This window comes from Molossus molossus, unplaced genomic scaffold (genome assembly GCF_014108415.1).
Source record: "Molossus molossus isolate mMolMol1 unplaced genomic scaffold, mMolMol1.p scaffold_m16_p_10, whole genome shotgun sequence".
Classification (NCBI taxonomy): domain Eukaryota; kingdom Metazoa; phylum Chordata; class Mammalia; order Chiroptera; family Molossidae; genus Molossus; species Molossus molossus.
The window spans coordinates 3122299-3140468 of record NW_023425345.1 but is presented as its reverse complement, the minus strand read 5'-3'; the positions used below and the strand labels follow the sequence as shown (position 1 = coordinate 3140468).

The 18170-nt window shown below is 41.1% G+C and overlaps 3 protein-coding genes across 11 annotated transcripts in view; 1 reads left to right on the top strand and 2 right to left on the bottom strand.

The window, feature by feature from the left end:
• ST13 (ST13 Hsp70 interacting protein) overlaps positions 1-496 on the bottom strand; it is a 36059-nt gene extending 35563 nt beyond the window's left edge. Inside the window, exon 1 of the mRNA XM_036251017.1 lies at positions 265-496. Coding sequence (XP_036106910.1) covers positions 265-374 — 110 coding nt within the window. The 5' untranslated portion in view covers positions 375-496. The remainder of the gene's footprint in view (positions 1-264) is intronic.
• Positions 497-936: 440 nt separating this feature from the next.
• XPNPEP3 (X-prolyl aminopeptidase 3) overlaps positions 937-18170 on the top strand; it is a 58988-nt gene continuing 41754 nt past the window's right edge. For 3 of the 9 annotated variants that reach the window (XM_036251015.1, XM_036251010.1, XM_036251012.1), the window contains exons 1-3: positions 1545-1560; positions 16568-16684; positions 17243-17284. Coding sequence is in view for 2 of the 9 variants with exons in the window: in XM_036251008.1 (XP_036106901.1) it covers positions 1003-1066; positions 16568-16684 (181 nt within the window). In the remaining 7 variants the exon portion in view is untranslated. Of the gene's footprint in view, positions 1067-1544; positions 1561-13595; positions 13630-16434; positions 16450-16567; positions 16685-17242; positions 17303-18170 lie in introns of those variants that run through there. The other 6 variants (XM_036251014.1, XM_036251016.1, XM_036251013.1 and 3 more) reach the window with 5 other exon arrangements.
• Positions 8222-9097, bottom strand: DNAJB7 (DnaJ heat shock protein family (Hsp40) member B7). The gene is given in 4 exon segments (XM_036250724.1): positions 8222-8560; positions 8563-8807; positions 8810-9022; positions 9025-9097. Coding segments are annotated over 4 exon segments (870 nt in total).

Genomic DNA, 18170 nt, shown 5'->3' with positions numbered 1-18170 from the left:
AATCTTCTGCATTTGTATTTCGTCTGAGACACACCCCTGGCAACTTCAGGGTGCAGGGACCCAGCTCCGCCTCGCCCCTCCCCGCCTCTCTATTAGGCCCTGAAAGTCGCCTTGCTTGCCTGGCCAGGGAGCGAGCCTCAAAGAGGCGGCGACTCTGCAGGCCTCGTCGCGGAGCTGCCCGCTCCTCCGCCCCGCGCCAGCTCCGGCCCAGCAACCCTCCGGTCCCTCTCCCCACCCTCAACGGTCCTCGGGCCCGGGTCTCACCTCTCCACCCACTCCCTCAGGAAGCGCATTTCCTCGGTATGCAGAACGCTCGGATCCTGCTTACACATTTTCACGAAGGCCCGAAGCTCGCTCACTTTGCGGGGGTCCATGGCCGGGAGGCGGCGGGCGCGGCTAGGGTTGCGGCCGGATTCCGGGCAAAGGCGCTAACTCAGCGTGACCGTGTGGAAGGGGGCGGCTGCCGCGAGGCAGAACAGACTAGAACTTCCCCGGCCCCTGGCCCCTCCCACTAACGGTCTCGTGACCCCGGGTCCTAAGCTTGTTCCTTCCTACTCCCTTCACCTCTGCTCCTGCGCACTGGTTAGAACCTTCTAGAAGGGTGGCTGTTTGTATTGTTGCCTGCCTCTGTATGCACGCTTTCTTCCATTCTCAACCCTGAACCAGTTCTGTGGATGGAATCAACTTCCTACATGGTGCTTTCAGGAAGGCGGGAGATATTAGCCGCTGCCGGGAGTCACTTAGAATCGGACATCCTGTGAGAGTGAGCATTAAGTGGAGCACGACGTCATGACGCCAAAAGGGCTGTCTGGCCAGAGCAGTGGTCACCCACAACTTTGGCGTGACGTCAGCATCTGCGCCGCCGTGGGAGAAAAGCCCCGCGAGCAGCGCGGGCCGGAAGGGGCGGGCCGCTTGGCTCGATTCCTTGGCGACGTTGCCCTGAGGCCGCCGCTTGTCTCGCACTTTCCCTACTTTTCTTCCTGACGCGTGTGCTAGGCCGGCATGCCTTGGTTACGCTCAGCAACTAAGCTGGTTCCCGCTAGAGCAAGCGCCCGCAGCCTCTCAGGTTAGACTCACCTTCTACTGTGTCCCCTCCAGGGTTTGCTCTCTGCGAAGCTTGAGGGGCCCCAGAGGGATCCAAGTGGATCCCAGGCGATCGCTGGTTCGGCGGACCGTTCTGCTGGGGCCTACACCCCTAAACCCTCTGTGCGCTCCCAGGACTTCTTTATCTGCCACTTCTGGAAAAGGGTGGGCCCTGTGACCTCTCTTCCATTGAGGTATTCTGGGAAGCTGAAATGACTCCAGAGAGAAAAGTGTGGCCATCCGCTAGAGGGGCTGTCTTCAAAATTACTTGGACACATAGAAGTTGTATCAGTTGTCACATTTGCTTAGGTGACGAAGTGTATCATACTGTATCATACCAAGGAGCTCTTGTTTCTGTTAGGTTAACCTAAAATTCTATTTTCATGTTTTCAAAGAGTTCACTTAAAGACCGGTTCCAGAATGTTCAAGAAACATGTTTAATAATACAAATCCTTTGAGCAATTCTTCTCAGAAGAGGTACTGTTTGGAAATACTGTTTTTATGTCTGAAAGCCCTGTTTGTAAAGACAAGATGGAGGAGTCTGGGAATAAGGGGGCTCATTTTTTTAAGGTGCACTGTATCTCTAGCAATTAATCTCATGAAGTAAAACTTGGTCAGTGAAAGCTGAATCATCTACATTGCAGATGGGTCTGCCATTGGATCATATTTCAGTATTTTGGGCCGATGTGTGAACAGTGAGTGAACCAGACAGAGCATATGGTATTTGACGTCAAGTCTATGTCTTGGCATATCTTTCTTATGCTGGTGGTATACCTGAGTTTATTGAAAGTGGATGGTACTCAGACTGACAAACCTCAGAAGAGGGGATGGGGTGAGGGGGAATGAGATAAACCAAAGAATTTTTATGTGGGTATGCCTAACCAATTGACATAGACAACAATGTTGGGGGGGGGGGTCGGGATGAGGGTGTCTAGTGTGGGGGGAGGAGAAACATCTGTAACAAAAATAAATAAATGAAAAGAAAATAAATGGTAATTAAATCAAGCCATACTCTACTTACTTTAAAAAAGAAAAAGGTAATCATTGTCCAATGCACAGACCTTGCTCTTCAGTTCTAATAGTTAAGCTGCAGAAAGCTGTCCCTCTCCATGGGAGGGGGTGAATAGATGTGCAATTAGTCTTTTTATTTAATTGAATTTATTGGGGTGACACGATCTCAGGTGTACAATTCTATAATACATCACCTGTGTATTGTATTGTGTGTTCACCACTCCAAGTCACAATTAGTCTATGTTGATCACAGAGGTCACAACAGTGATTTAGAGCTGGAACTATACTTTGCTTGTGACTTTTTTTTTGTATTAAGGGATTGTGTAAAACCCAATTAATTAAGATTTAAGACTAGATGCTGTATTATACACACCAAGATCTTTGAAAAGGATATTCATTATGCTTCATTTTGCTCAATGGAATAAGTAAATTTAACCACCTCTTATATTATCATTTTATATACTGTATACTTAGGCTTTTTGAATAAATGAATGATCTAGTTGGATCTTCATCTTAAGTCCAATAAATTAGGACAGATATTCTCATTTTACTGATGGGGAACTGACACACAGGATCACAGGTAGCAAGTCAGGAATTTCAGTCATATTGCCATTTAGTTCTTTTTCTGTTATACCACAAGATCTTACCCTGGCTTAGTAGAGGCCTTTTGGAACTTTTATTGAGCTCCAATGACTACTAATTCAGTGACCTTTGAATCAGTAGATTGTGGATGAATCCCCACTTCCCTGGAGTTGCTTACAGTCTAGGCAGTGTGATAGACAATAGATAAGTGACACTATAGCAAAGAACGGTAATAGAGTCTTGACTAAAGTGACATGGAAACTCAGAAAAGGAATGAATAGGTCATAAATCTTATGTTATTCTGGGATTTCACTAAGTGTTGTGTTTTGTTTTGTTTTGGTATGTGCTCGTAGTGGGAACCGAACCCAGGACTCGCTGGTCCGCAGGCTGATGCTCCAACCCAAACTGGCCAGGGCTCACTAAATTTTTTTCTTTATTGATTTTAGAGAAAGAGGAAGGGAGAGAGAGAGATAGAAACATCGATTGGCCGTCTCCTGCATGCCCCCCACTGGGGGTTTGGGCCACAACCTGGGCATGTGTCCTGACCGGGAATTGAACTGGCAACCTCTTGGTGCATGGGTTGACACTCAACCATTGAGCCACACTGGCCGGGCGGGCTCACTAAGTTGGTTTTGTTTTGTTTTTAATCCTTACCCAAGGACATTTTTCCATTTTTTGTTCGGATAGAGTGCGAGGGAGGGAGAGGAAGAGAGAGAGAAAGAAACATCGACGTGAAAGGGACACATTGAGTGGCTGCCACCTGCACAACCCAACCAGGGCCGGGGACAAACTGCAACCGAGGTACATGCCCTTAGCAGGAACTGAACCCGCATCTCTCTGGACCACAGACTGATGCTCTAACCGCTGAGCCAAACCAGCCAGGGCTCACTAAGTTTTTTTGTTTTTGTTTTTTTATCCTCACCTGAGGACATTTTTCCATTTTCTGTTCAGATAGAGTGAGAGGGAGAGAGAGGAAGAGACAGAGAGAGAAACATCAACGTGAAAGGGACACATCAAGTAGCTGCCACCCGCACGACCAACCAGGGCCAGGGACAAACTGCAACTGAGGTATGCGCCCTTAGCTGGGATCCAAACCTGGGTCTCTCGGGACCGCAGGCCGATACTCTAACCACTGAGCCAAACTGGGGAGGGCTCACTAAGTTTTTTTAATTTGAAAATTCCACTGACTTGAGGTGCTCAAAATTAGGATTTTTATTGTCTGTGGTGCTCTTGGGTTAGAATGTCTCTGGGTACAGAGTATCGTGTACCATAGGAAACCTTCTCATCTATGAAAGTCATGCAGTTAAGAGTGTGATTTTGATTGGAATATGCAAATATTAACATGATTTAGTCATCTGAGAAAAAGCAAAATAAAGCATTAATGATGCATACGTTGTATTTTAAAACACTGCATCATTGCCATGCTGGTGTGGTTCAGCAGTTGAGTGTTGACCCATGCACAGAGAGGTCGCCGGTTGGATTCCCGGTCAGGGCACATGCCCAGGTTGTGGGCCCGATCACCATTTGGGGGCATGCAGGAGGCATCCAGTCGATATTCTCTCTCATCAATATGTCTATTACGCCCTCTCCCTTTCTCTCTAAAATCAATAAAGAAAAAAATAAAACACTGCATAATTTAAGATAAATAAAAGACTGAGATGGGGAAGGGAAATACTGAAAATATTAAAGAATAACCTTGGCCGGATTGCTCAGTTGGTGAGTGCATCATCCTGATATGCCAAGGTTGCGGGTTCTATCCCCAGTCAGGGCACATACAAAAATCAGCCAATGGTCTGGCAAATGTGGCTCAGTGGTTGAGCGTCAACCCATGTACCAAGAGGTCACTAGTTCGATTCCTGGTCAGAACACATGCCTGGGTTGCAGGCCCAATCCCCAGTGGGGGGCATGTAGGAGGTGGCCTGATATTCTCTCTCATCGATGTTTCTCTCTCCCTCTCACTTCCTCTCTCTAAAAACAAAGAAAAAATTTCTTTAATTAAAAAAAAAAAAAAAAAGAACCAATGAAGGCATAAATAAGTGGAACAGCAAATCGATCTTTCTCTCCCCTTCCTCTCTCTAAAATCAATAAATAAAAAATGTTTAAAAATATATTAGAGAATAATGTTTAAAAGCTTATTTACAATTCATTCAGCAAGCATTAACTGAGCACCACATGTGAGCACTGAGCACAAAATAGTTTATACCATCGCAAGAGACAGACAAATAAAGCAAGTAATTGTAGTATACTAAATTTAGTGATAGAGGTCCAGTGGTGGGGAGAAGGAAAAAGTGATAAATATTTTCTGGGAGCAGGGAGGGGGAAAGCAGAAATGTGGGCAAGCCTTTAATGATTAGGAGATACTTGGTTTGAGACCATAAAGAAGGCTCAATTGCACCAAGCTGATTAGAGTAGTGGAGCTATTTGGCAGAGGGAACATGCAAAGGTACGGAACTTTGACACGGAATGGCTGTTGCAAAGCTTTGTAATTGTTAATAAGCCTGGAGAAGCCTTTTTTGAGATATGTTCCCAGGCACATAATAGGTGTTAACACCAAAATGATTTTCTGTGGTCAAATAAGTACAGGGAATGCTGCACTTCATGGTGTCCATGGTAAACTAATTCTGAGTCTCTAAGAGGGAAACATATTTGGCAGTAATTTGCAAAATATATTTGACCATGGAGTCCTTTTTCTGTGATGAGTCTTGAACTGATATTCCTTGGGACATATTTTGGGAAAACTTGGGCTTGAGCATAAGATGGTAGGAAAAGGTGATAGAAAATCCAATTAGGCAAGAAGCTGGTGGCTGGTTCATAGACCCTGTATATTATGTTAAGAAACAATGAGCTTTTTTTCCTGTAGGCAGTGGGAAATTGAAAATTTTTAAGCTATTGAGTAAGATTAAGACAAATTTTTAGTTATCTGTTAAGAGTGGGGAAAATGGACAGGAAGGCATGTCATTGCTTTCTTAAATCTTCAGACACCAGTTTTTGCATTTGTTGGGAAATTGTATTTTTTTCTACTCTAATTAGTCCTACAAATATGTTACAGATAAACTCTACTAAATATCAAATTTTATGTAAGTACCATTTAAAATACCCTAGGTTTTTATTATTTTATTTTCTGAAGATAAGCTTAAAGTGCAAATTGTCCCCAATACCTCCTATGGAGTAAATGACCTTTTCTCCCCACCCACCTACCAACTTAAAAATTAAGCAAAACAAAGCAAAGATCTCACACGACTACAAATCATTTAAAAACAATAGATATAATTTTTTCTGATTTCTAAAATGTTTGCACTGCTAAATACCACTCGACTGTTTTTTGCTAACGGTGATTGGGGTTTTAGTGCTTCTAGATTATTTGCTCCTATCTTTTAGTGACATTAAAATTTACAGTAATTACATTTTTAAGAGCTAAAAGATTAAAATACCAGTAGATCTTATTGCTAAAAAAGGAAGAATGCAATGACAAGAAACATGCAGGATACAAGTTAATGCAGGCATTTCTTTTCAGTTGCTTAATAAATTTAGGCATCTCAAATGCAGCTCGTCTAAAACTTAACACCTGCAGCTATATCTCAGATAATGGCATCTCCCTACTTCCAGTGGCTAAGGCCAAAAACCTTGACTCATATTCAACATCTAGTCTCAGCAAATTTTGTTTGGCTCTAACTTAAGACTATGTCCAGAATATGATCACTTTTAACCACCCCCACCTCTACTACCCTGAACCAACCTACTACAATCTCTTGAGTGGATTGTGGCAATAGCCTGATGTCTCTGCTTTTATCCCTGCTTACTTTGAGTCTGTTTTCAGTGACAGCAGCCAGAGTAGGCCTGTTTTAATGTATCAGGTTATGTCATGCTTCTGATCAAAGTCTCTAGTGACTTCCCACTTCTTATAACAAAGTCCATATTGTGATCTAGCAATCCCCACATGATCTGCCCTTTCTTCATTTACTTGCTCTTTTAATCAGCTACCACTGATCTTCTCCATGTTCCTCAAACAGCCTGCTTTAGGAATGTTTCACTTGCTGTTCCTTCTGCCTGGGATTCTGTCTCACATGGCTAACTCCTGCGCTTCCTTGAAATCTTGACTCAGATATAACCATCACTTTCCCTGGCTACCTTAGCTAAAATTTCAGCTCTCATACTTCCAAAACTTCTATCTTCTTCCACTGTTTTTTTTTTTTTTTTTCTCAGCACCTGTGACTAACATATTTACTTAATATTTGTTTATTGTTTCTCTCCAGTTTGTAAGCTCTGTGACAGCTAAGATTATTGCTCTTTGTTCATTATTGTATCCCAGGAACCTAGAACACTATCTGACAAACAGAAGTTACTCGAAAAATACTGTTAAATGAATAAAAATAATAGGCTGGAAAAAATTATATTTTGAAACGTAATTAAAGGAAGCTAAGTAATCATGTTGATATTAAACCAAGTTCATTTGAAAGAAGAAAATGTATTCAAACGTTTAGCTCAAAATACTTGCTCAGTGACTGATATATCTATAATTCATCTATTTATCTTCCATCATAACCCTAAATTATAATTGCTATAGGTGGTATTTTAGAGTAATGTATCTGTAGATCCTGTGTACATACTCAAAAAGAAAATAGAAATAGAAAGTTTTGTATCTGGAACGATTCACTGATAACCTACAGCTTTTCCTCCCCCGCCCCCCTCCCTGGTAAACATGATTCTTTTGTTTCTGTGAATTTGACGTTAGATACCTCATATAAGTAGAATCAAAGTATTTGTCTTCCATGACTGGCTTATTCACTTAGCATAATGTCTCAAAGTTCATCCTATTATAGCATATAACAGAATTTCCTTCCTCTTTATGGCCAAATAATATTCCACTATATGCCTGTATGTACTGTATAAATATTTTATGTAGTCATTAATTGATTGACATTTGGATTGGTTCTGCCTCTTGGCTATTGTGAATAATTACTGCTGTGAACATGGGTGTGCAAATATGCATCTGGCTATTTTTAACTTAAGAAAATACTTTATACTTTAGTTTTTAATTTATAATGTCTTTAAGTTCTGTGTCAAATGCTCTGCTTCTTGGGGGGAAAGTCATTTCGTGAATAATTATATAGTCTGAACCTGTATGTCTCAATACATTTTTAGTTCCTAATGCTGTGCATATTTCAGAAGTTTGTATAGTAGTTTTAATTTTTTAAAAAGAATGAAATAGGTAATAAACTTCACTAAAAAACTGATATGTAAACATTTAGCTCAAAAACAACAGTAAAATAATCTTTGCTGTATTATTAAAATCACCAAATTCTTAAAATCACTGTCACCACAAACACATCTTTTTCAGACATACCTAATCCAAACAACCACTGACCAGATGTCCACAATCCTGCTAATTGTGTTAAAAAACATAATCTTACTATAGTATTAAACAAAAGTTACCTACAAAACTGATTAATCAAAACAAAGAGTTGTTTTCAAATGTTATATGAGCATAATGTGTCTGAAGAGTCAATTTAGCCATTCCTTTTGGTTGACGTTTTCTGCACCTCCTTCATGCTTTTCCCCCCCTCTTACCACCTTTGAATCCTACTGAGAAAACAGAGGGATTCCTGTTGCTGGTGACCCAAGGTATACATTGCTCATTTTTTATGCAAGTATACTGAGATACATGTTTAGAGCTATAGGACTCAGGTGAATAATTGTTGAATGACTGTCTTCTCCAGCTGCATTCTTCTGCAAAGCCCTCTTCATCTGCCACACCATTTATAAAGAAGGATTTCAACTCACCATTATCTTCAACTTCTCTTTCTTCATCATTCTCAATTCTGTTTGTATTGGTATTTCTGCCATTAACAATTTTATGTGAAGTTGTAAAGGATATGTAGTTTAGTTTACCATCCCACTGTCATCAAATGCCAGGGAAGAGAAAGAATTAATGCCCTCATGGCCCAGTAAACCATGTGGTATATATTTTGTACCATAAGAAGAAAATCTCTCAAAAACCAGATATTCGCTGGATGTAGAGAAAAAGGATCTTGCACCTCTGTTTCTGCTTCCTTAGGAACTTCGTGGACTATTTAAAAGGTCCTCAAGTAAGTCTTCAAAGAAAAGAAATAATGAGTCCCTTTCACCAAAAATTTATTTAAAACCTCATCTGGATTATGGAATGTGAAGCCATACTGAAAAGAATCATCAGTATTACTTCCAACTCTGCCATTTAATCCTTCTTTGTCATAATAATCATAAATGTCCCGTTTTTCATCATTTGATAATACCTCATATGCTTCAGCTACTTTGAATTTTGTCTCAGCTTTATTTTCTGGATTTTTATTAGGGTGCCATTTAAGTGCCACTTATGATAAGCCCTTTTAATGTTCTCACATGAAGCATATCTCTGCACGCCTAGAACTTCATAGTAATCTACCATGTTTTAACAAATTGTTGGAAGGGGTCCCTGAGTAGTGAGAACTGTGATTTCCTCTCAGCTTAGGCTCTGCTGGTGGTGGTGGTGGAGTGACTACAAATAGGCACATTTTTACATTGAAGTCCGTGTTGTTACTGTGAGCCACTGCAAGGAGATGCTAGGATACTGATTGTGTGGCAAGCGGAGTTCCAAGCTTATGTCAGAGAGGGCTGCATTATGCTGTCATTCTGGGGTTGGGGTAGGGACTAGACCTTCCAAATGGAGCTAGTCCAGAATCATACCAGACCATCCTGAACCCTCTGGATTATTTCCCTGGAAACCTCAAACAGTACCTCATAAATCAGTGGAACCTGTTGATGGCCACAGCATGCCACTTGCATAATATGACCTCCAAGTTACTGAACTTTAATAACTTACTTTCCAGTTCTTCTGTGTTTTGGTTTGGAAAAGTGAAGTAGTAGTGAACTATGTGAAAAAAGTATTTCAGTCAAGAGACTTACAGTTGGAGATAAAAAATAAGTGACTCAGTTACAATATAATAAAGGCTTTGATGGAGGAAGCACTAGATGCTAAGCAATCATATAAGAGACACCCCAGAATTGGGGTGTCGGAAGGTACTATACAAGGTTTTTGCATGCTAGTGGTGGGTCACTTGAGATGATGGTATCTTTGTGCACCTAAAGGTTACTACCAAAAAACATGTAGTTAAAGATTTAGAAAATTGTGTATTTATGTATTCAATATATAGTTATTGAATGCCTACTTTGTACAAAGCAGTTTAGGCCACTGGTGATAACAGTATTGAACAACAACAAAATGCTAGTTTTCATAGTGCTTGCATTATCATGGAGTACAAAGAATAAAAATAATTGGACATAATGTGATATGTGCTCAAAAAAGTAGTTTGAGCCCTGGCCAGTTTGGCTCAGCGGTTAGAGCGTTGGCCTGTGGTTCGGAGAGACCCGGGTTCGGTTCCCACTAAGGGCATATATCTTGGTTGCAGTTTGTCCCTGACCCTGGTCGGTTGTGCGGGTGGCAGCCACTCGATGTGTCCCTTTCACATCGATGTTTCTCTCTCTCTCTCATCTTCCTCGCTCTCCCTCCCACTCTATCTGAACAAAAAATGGAAAAATGTCCTCGGGTGAGAATTAAAAAAAAAAAAGTAGTATGATAGCAGAAAGTTACCTTAGATTGGTTTTAGGGGGCCTCGGAAGAGAAGACATTAAAGCTGAGACGTGGATGACAAAGAGTCACCCATATGATGATCCAGTTCAGTAACTATTAGCCATGTGAATGGATATGTTGGTTTTTTCCACTTTTGACCCATTATAAATAAAGCTGGCATTCATTTCTGATGGGAAGCCATTGGGGCAAGGGGGTTATGTATCTGATTTACATTTTTAATGGATCAGTGGCTGCTATGTGGAGAATAAGTTGTATGTGGAAAAGTTATGATTAAAAATCCAGTTAAGCCCTGGCCGGTTTGGCTCAGCAGTTAGAGCATCGGCCTGTGGTACAGAGAGACCCAGGTTCAGGTCCCGCTAAGGGCATGTGCCTCTGTTGCAATTTGTCCCCGGCCCTGGTTGGTTGTGCCCTGATTGGTCGTGCGAGTGGCAGCCACTCGATGTGTCCCTTTCACGTCGATGTTTCTCTCTCGCTCTTCCTCTCTCTCCCTCCCACTCTATCTGAACAAAAAATGGAAAAATGTCCTCGGGTGAGGGGGGAAAATCCAGTTAGAAGTAAACTCAACCAAAATTGATTTTCTTTAGGGCCAATATAAATTATCAGTAGGCTAGACCTGAATTGAAAAGATGTAAATTCTATTCCTGGCTCATTTTATTGTCCTAGGGAATTCCCAATGATAATCTGTCTCTGTTTTCCTCCTCTATATTTTGTTTTATTTTCCATCACATTTATAAATACCTTGGTTAAATGATATTCTAATGAGATAGAAAACAATAGTGTGCATTTCTAGACAGTCTTTCAAAATCATTTGCCAGGTTTTTAAAATTAATTTATGTTACAGATGTTTCTCCTTTTTTTCCCCGTTGACATCCTCCTCTCCATCCCCTGCCCCATCCCTAGCTTTGTTTTCTATGTCCATCAGTTATGCGTACATGCATGTAAGTTCTGTGCATTTGCCAGTTTTGAATATTTTTTTACTTTGCGTTTGTTTTGCTATACCAGTTGACTAGAAGTATTGCGAAGCTCTTAAACTCAAATAATTTCAGTTTTCTACAGTATATGTGTTTCCATGTATATACTGTATACATATGATTATGTTTGCCTGCCATTGAAAAGAAATAACAGTAGCCCGGCCAGTGTGGCTCAGTGGTTGAGCATTGACCCATGCACCAAGAGGTCACTGGTTTGATTCCCGGTCAGGGCACATGCCCAGGTTGTGGGCCCAGTCCCCAGTGTGGGGCATGCAGGAGGCAGCCAATCAATGTTCTTTCTTGTCAATGTTTCTCTCTCCCTCTCCCTTCCTCTCTCTGGCTAAAAAACAATAAAGAAAAAAATTTTTTTAAAGAACTAGAAATAATAACGATGTTGAACATTTTTTGAGTACCTTCTTTGGTTTAAATCCTGTAGCAGTGACTTACATGTAGTTTCTCATTTAACTGTCACAGCATTCCAGCAAAATAAATATTTTGTGTCTATAAGAAACCTGTGGTTCTGAAAGGTAAATTGATTTGTCTAAGGAAACATAGCTCATTCATAAAATATCTAATATTTAAACTTGGGCCTATCTGATTCCAAATTCTGCTCTTTCCAACTCTATCTCATTTCTTGGACCAGAACTTAGAGTTTAGGTTCTAGACATTACACAAACATGTATTGAGAACCTATGATAGATACAGAGAGGAATTAGAAAATTCTGCTCTCAAGGAATAAATATAATTGGGACAAAAAACACATTGAAAAACTAATTTCAGTAGAGTGGGAAAGTGTAACACAGAGACTTGCTCTATACTTATTCTCCCTCTCTTGATTCCTTCCCCTTTCCGACTACTGTACCATTTTCTCTGATCCCTTCACAATAAAATTTCTCCAAATTGTTGTCTCCACTTGATTATCTGTGCTTTCGTCCTTCTTAGTCTTTCCTTGGCAAACTCCCAATCTAGCTTGTACCTTTTTCTTTTTTTTCAATTTTATTGTCATATAATTGAAATAGAATATTTTATACATTTAAAGTGTATAACATAATGACTTGATATATGCATATATTGTAAAATGATTGCCACAATAATTGAACATCCATCACCTTGCAGTTACATTTTTTTCTCTTGTGAGAACTTTCTTTTTATTTTAATCCTCACCCAAGGATAAGGTTCTTTATTGATTAGAGAGAGAGAGAGGAAGGGGTAGGAGTGGAAATAAACATTGATATGATACGGAAACATCAATCAATTGCCACCTGTACCTGTCCCTACCTGGGAACCTGCAACCTAGGTATATGCCCTGTGAATCAAGCCCACAACCCTTTAGTGTATGAGACAATGCTCCAACCAGTTGAGCCACTTGGCCAGGACGCTTGTGAGAACTTTTAAGATCTACCCTTTCAGCAACTTTCAAATACACAATACAGAATTTTTTTTTTTTTTTTTTTTTTTTAATTCTCACCCGAGGACATTTTTCCATTTTTTGTTCAGATAGAGCGGGAGGGAGAGAAAGGAAGAGAGAGAGAGAGAAACATCGATGTGAAGGGACACATTGAGTGGCTGCCACCCGCACGACCAACCAGGGCCGGGGACAAACTGCAACCGAAGTACGTGCCCTTAGCGGGAACCGAACCCGGGTATCTCTGTACCGCAGGCCGATGCTCCAACCGCTGAGCCAAACAGGCCAGGGCCACAATACAGAATTTTAAACTAATAACCATACTGTGCCCTGGCCGGTTTGGCTCAGCAGTTGGAGCATCAGCCTGCGGACCAGAGAGTCCCATGTTCGGTTCCCGCTAGGGGCACATACCAAATAAAAATAATATTCATACTGTACATTACATCCCCAGAACTTACTTATCCTATAATTGGAAATGTGTACCTTTTGACCACCTTTGCTCATTTTGGTTGCTGTCATCTGTACTCCACCATAACTGTCTTGTCAGGCTTTCTAGTGACTTCCTTGTTGCCAAATCCATTACTTGTCTTTTTGCCTTCTCATATTTAGCTGCACTGAGCCCAGTTGTGATTTGAAAACAATAAATATACTGTACCGCTACTATTCATTGTGATAAGGAAAAATGGAGCTGCATCCTATATTGTATGAGCTTTGATTAGGACTGGTTTGATTACAGGTGAAAAAAGCTCAGGTAGTTCTGCTAAACTTATAATTGTATTCCATTTCTTTATACCACTCCATCCTAGTTACTCCACCAACATGTTCTTGCACATGGACAACCTACTGTCATCTTTTTCCAATGATGTCTCTACTTTCAAAAACACAAATGTCAAGGGTCTGGTAACCAAAAACTCAAGTGGACCAAAAGCTTCTGTGCTTTGAGGATGAGAATCTGATGTTTGGGTTGAGCAGAGGTTGGTCTCAGGATCCCTTTATACTCTTAAAAAGTATTGATCCCTCATATCCCCCTCTCCTAAATGGAGCTGACTTCAATAGAGAGACAGACTTTTAGTGTAGTGTTTTAAAAATTGTCAGTTGTGCCCTGGCCGGTTTGGCTCAGCGGTTAGAGCGTCCACCGAGAGACCCGGGTTCGGTTCCCGCTAAGGGCATGTACCTCGGTTGCAGTTTGTCCCCGGCCCTGGTTGGTCGTGCGGGTGGCAGCCACTCGATGTGTCCCTTCACGTCGATGTTTCTCTCTCTCTCTCTCCCTCCCACTCTATCTGTACAAAAAATGGAAAAATGTCCTCGGGTGAGGATAAAAAAAAAAATTGTCAGTTGTTATCGTAGTGGGTCATTGTATTAGTTTCCTAGGCTACCATAATAAATTACCACAAACATAGTACCTTAAAACTACAGAAATGTATTCTGTTCTCAGTTCTAAAGGCCAGAAGTCAAAAATCCAGTGTCAGCATCGCTGCACTCCTGAAGGTTCTAGGAGAGAATCAGTTTTTTACTTCTTCCAATTGGTGGCTGTAGGTGAAACAGACTAGTAAGCCAGGACAAGTGGAATAGGAAAACACACAGATAAAAGGCCAAGCAGTTTGCAGCCATCTAGTAAATTGCAAAATCCTATCTTCTGTAACCATGGGGTAAATAACTTATATTAACCTGCTCAGGGAAATAGCAGAAATCCAGTTAGTGCCATTTGCCAACCACACCCAAGTACAGATAAAATTAGGGAATAAATATCATTTTGGCACATTGACATGAAACTGGTGAATGTTCTATTGAAATCCTCCCCAAGATCTCCCCTAAACCCCCAGCCTTTAAAACCCCTCAAAACAAAGTTTCCAGCACACATTGGAGCGAGCCTGTACCTTTCCCTTCTCCCCCTTCCCCCACAGGCATACATCTAAACTCTGAGAGACCCCACCAGACTTGCATCCAGGGGAGCAATGATCAGTGGCAGCTTATCCCAGCCTAACCTCCTGAATCTGTCTCCATTGTCCCCTTTTCTCTGACTTTCTAGAGAGCCAAAGCAGCCCAGCCTAGGCTCTCCTGTTGCTTCTTCTATGCTAAGCCCTTGCTTGTGTCAGTGTCCTCAGCTTTAATAAAAGTACCCTCAATACCTCCATATCACCTGGACTTGCCCATCCGGTATGGCTCAGTGGATTGAGCATTATTCCATGGTCTGAGAGGTCCCCATTCGATTCCCGGTCAGGGCACATGCCCGAATTACAAGTTCAGTCCCCAGTAGGGGGTGTGCAAGAGGTGGCTGATCGATGTTTCTCACATCAATGTTTCTTTCTATCTCTCTTTTAAAAAAATCAATAAAAACATTTTTTAAAAAACCACCTAGACCTGTGTTGTGAAACCTTTCCTGTGAAGTCAAGAACCCACACACTACCAGCTGGCCCTAGGCAGATTCACTAAGTGCCAGGTCCCCTTTCCAATAACATAGGTGTTCCTTGGTTTATGGCCGCATTACTCCCATCTCTGTCTCTGTGGTCACATTGCTTCCTTTTCTTCTAGCTTCTCCTCTTCTGTCTCAAATAGGAGGCCATGTAGGGTTATTGGTTGACCTAATTTTAATATTGTTGAGTCTCTGGGAAAAGGGAAGCCTGAGGAGAGGGAAAGAAAAGGGGGAATAGCTGGTTGGTGGAGCAGTCCAGAACACATATAACATATATCCATTAAGTTCAATATCTTATGTGGACATGGTTCATGGCATCCCAAAACAATTACAATAGTAACATCAAAGATTGCTAATCACAGATCATCATAACAAATATAACAATAATAATAAAAAAGTTTGAGCTTGGTCAGTGTGGCTCAGTGGTTGGGTATCGACCCATGCACTAACTAAGAGGTCACTGGTTCAATTCCTGGTCAGGGCACATGCCCAGGTTGGGGGCCCGATCCCCAAAGGGAAGCAGCCAGTCGATGTTCTCTCTCATAGATGTTTCTATCTCTCTCTCCCTTTCCCTTCCTCTCTCTAAAAATCAATAAAGAAAAAAAAGTTTGAAATATTGCAATAACCAAAATGAGACAGACAGAGTGAGCAAATGCTGTTGGAAAAATGGTTTCAATAGACTTGCTCAATGCAGGATCACCACAAACCCTCAATTTGTAAAAACAAAATAAGAAAAAACAGTATCTGCAAGGTGCACTAAAGCAAAGCAGTAAAATGAGGTGTGCCTTTATATTTTTTGAAGACCAGAGGAAATATAGTTGTCTTATTTGTGTCTTTCCCCACTTGTGTTCTTACCATTCACATGCTCAATAAATCCTTAATGAATGGATGCTAATAATAGTGTTTATTATGTGCTATTAGAAAGTATTTTTCATTTGGTATTATATCTCACTCTAAGATTCCAAGATTTAATGAGACAATGTGCATATTTTTTCATATAACGTAATTCTCAATTAAAATATTAGTTCTCTTTTCTAAACTTTAGGACATAGCTTCACACTACCTGTGTGAAATACTTTCTGACCCCTTCTCTGCTTTTGTTTGTTGCCTTCCTTCTGTTCCTATAGATTCTTATTCATACCTTAGTCATACTGTATGTATATACTGGGTGGGGCAAAAGTAGGTTTGCAGTTGTATGAGAAACAGTTTATTATTTTTCATATGAACAACTGTAAACCTACTTTTGCCCCACCCTATTTACCTCTATTATACTGTAGTAAACTAAAGTCATGAGGGGTTAAAATGAGAGATCATTTCTGTATTCCTAGGGCCCAACACAGGCTCTGACTGGCACAGAGGAAGGGCCATATAAATATTGAAGGTGATTCTAATTTGTATTTTTCTAAAGCATCCAAATACTGGGGATAGATAAATGTACATATATACTGTGAGGACCTTGTAGACTCCTTGTGTCACTTCATCCTCTATTTTTCCTTCAGGATACATTTCCTGTTCACAGCGAAGGTACTCCCTCCAGCCCATCCCAGAGAGGAGGGTTCCAAACCGATACTTGGGCCAGCCTAGCCCCTTCACACACCCACACCTCCTCAGACCAGGTAAGGCCTTTTAATTGTAATAACTGTCTCTTCAGATACTTTATCTAGAGCAGTGCTGTTCATTACAATTCAGAATTATCGGTGAAAATTATGTATTTAGGATTTTCTTTAAAGTTCTATTGCTTTTTGAGACTTTCTATAGTTGTGTTCTAACTATTGATTCCTAGTGAACTACTGCACTAAAGATATTTTATAAAGCATTTTTTTTTTTTATCCTCACCCGAGGACATTTTTCCATATTTTGTTCAGATAGAGTAGGAGGGAGAGAGAGAAAGAGAAACATTTACATGAAAGGGACACATTGAGTGGTTGCCACCCACACAACCCAACCAGGGCCGGGGACAAACTGCAATCAAGGCACGTGCCCTTAGTGGGAACTGAACCCAGGTCTCTTTGGACTGCAGGCCGACACTCTAACCGCTGAGCCAAACCGGCCAGGGCAAAACATGTTTTTTTTAAATATGGAAAGAATTTGCATGTCATTCTTGAAAACATGTTTTCTTGAAAGTGTTAAATACTCATTTCAAAATTTTGTTTAACAAAAATATTTCTATATAGATTATGCAAGATTTCCAGATCTGATTGTCACAGCTTTGCGAGGTAATAGCACTGATAAAGGTGATACAAAAATTGATGTTTATTTACTTCACTAATCTTTAGACTTGATAAAAGTTTACCTTTCTAATAAATTTTTTCTAATGTGTGACTCCCATGTTGCCCGGCCCGTGCAGCTCTGTGGTTGAGCGTTGCCCCATGTACCAAGAGGTCGCCTGTTTGATTCCTGGTCAGGGCACATGCCCAGATTGTGGGCCCGATCCCCAGTGGGGGGCATGCAGGAGGCAGCCAATCGATGTTCTCTCTCTCATCGATGTTTCTCTTTCTCCCTCTCCCTGCTCTCTCTCTAAAATCAATAAAGAAAAAAAAATTTTTTTTAAAGACTCTCATGTTTCTGCTAGAAGATGTGTCATGACCATCGCTCAAATTCATGCCTATGTGTACGTCAGATTTTCAGCCCCTGGGTTTGAGGACCGAAAATCCTGTTTTTGTTGTTGTTGTTTTTCTTTATTGATGTTAGAGAGAGAGAAAGGGAGAGGGAGAGATAGCAACATTGGTGCAATAGAACATCCAGTGGCTGCCTCCTGCATGCCCCCCACTTGGGATCAGTTGGGCATATTCCCTGACTGGGAATCGAACTGGTGACTCATTGGTGCAGGAGTCAATGCTCAACCACTGAGCCACACCGGCTGGGTGAGGACAGAAAATCTTGCCATGCCTTGGGGCAGTGAAGGTGTCAAAGGTCAGATCCTGAGACTGGCTAGGAACCTCTGATTCAGAGGATATCCTTAACAATCTACCTCCATGAGAATCCTCAGGCCTTGTAGTTGGGTATTGGCTCTTTTAGCCAACTTTTATGGGACCTGCCTTTGCATGTACAACTAAAGAAGTGAAAGGGGTATTTGGTCTCAGCCACCCAAAACAAACCAGA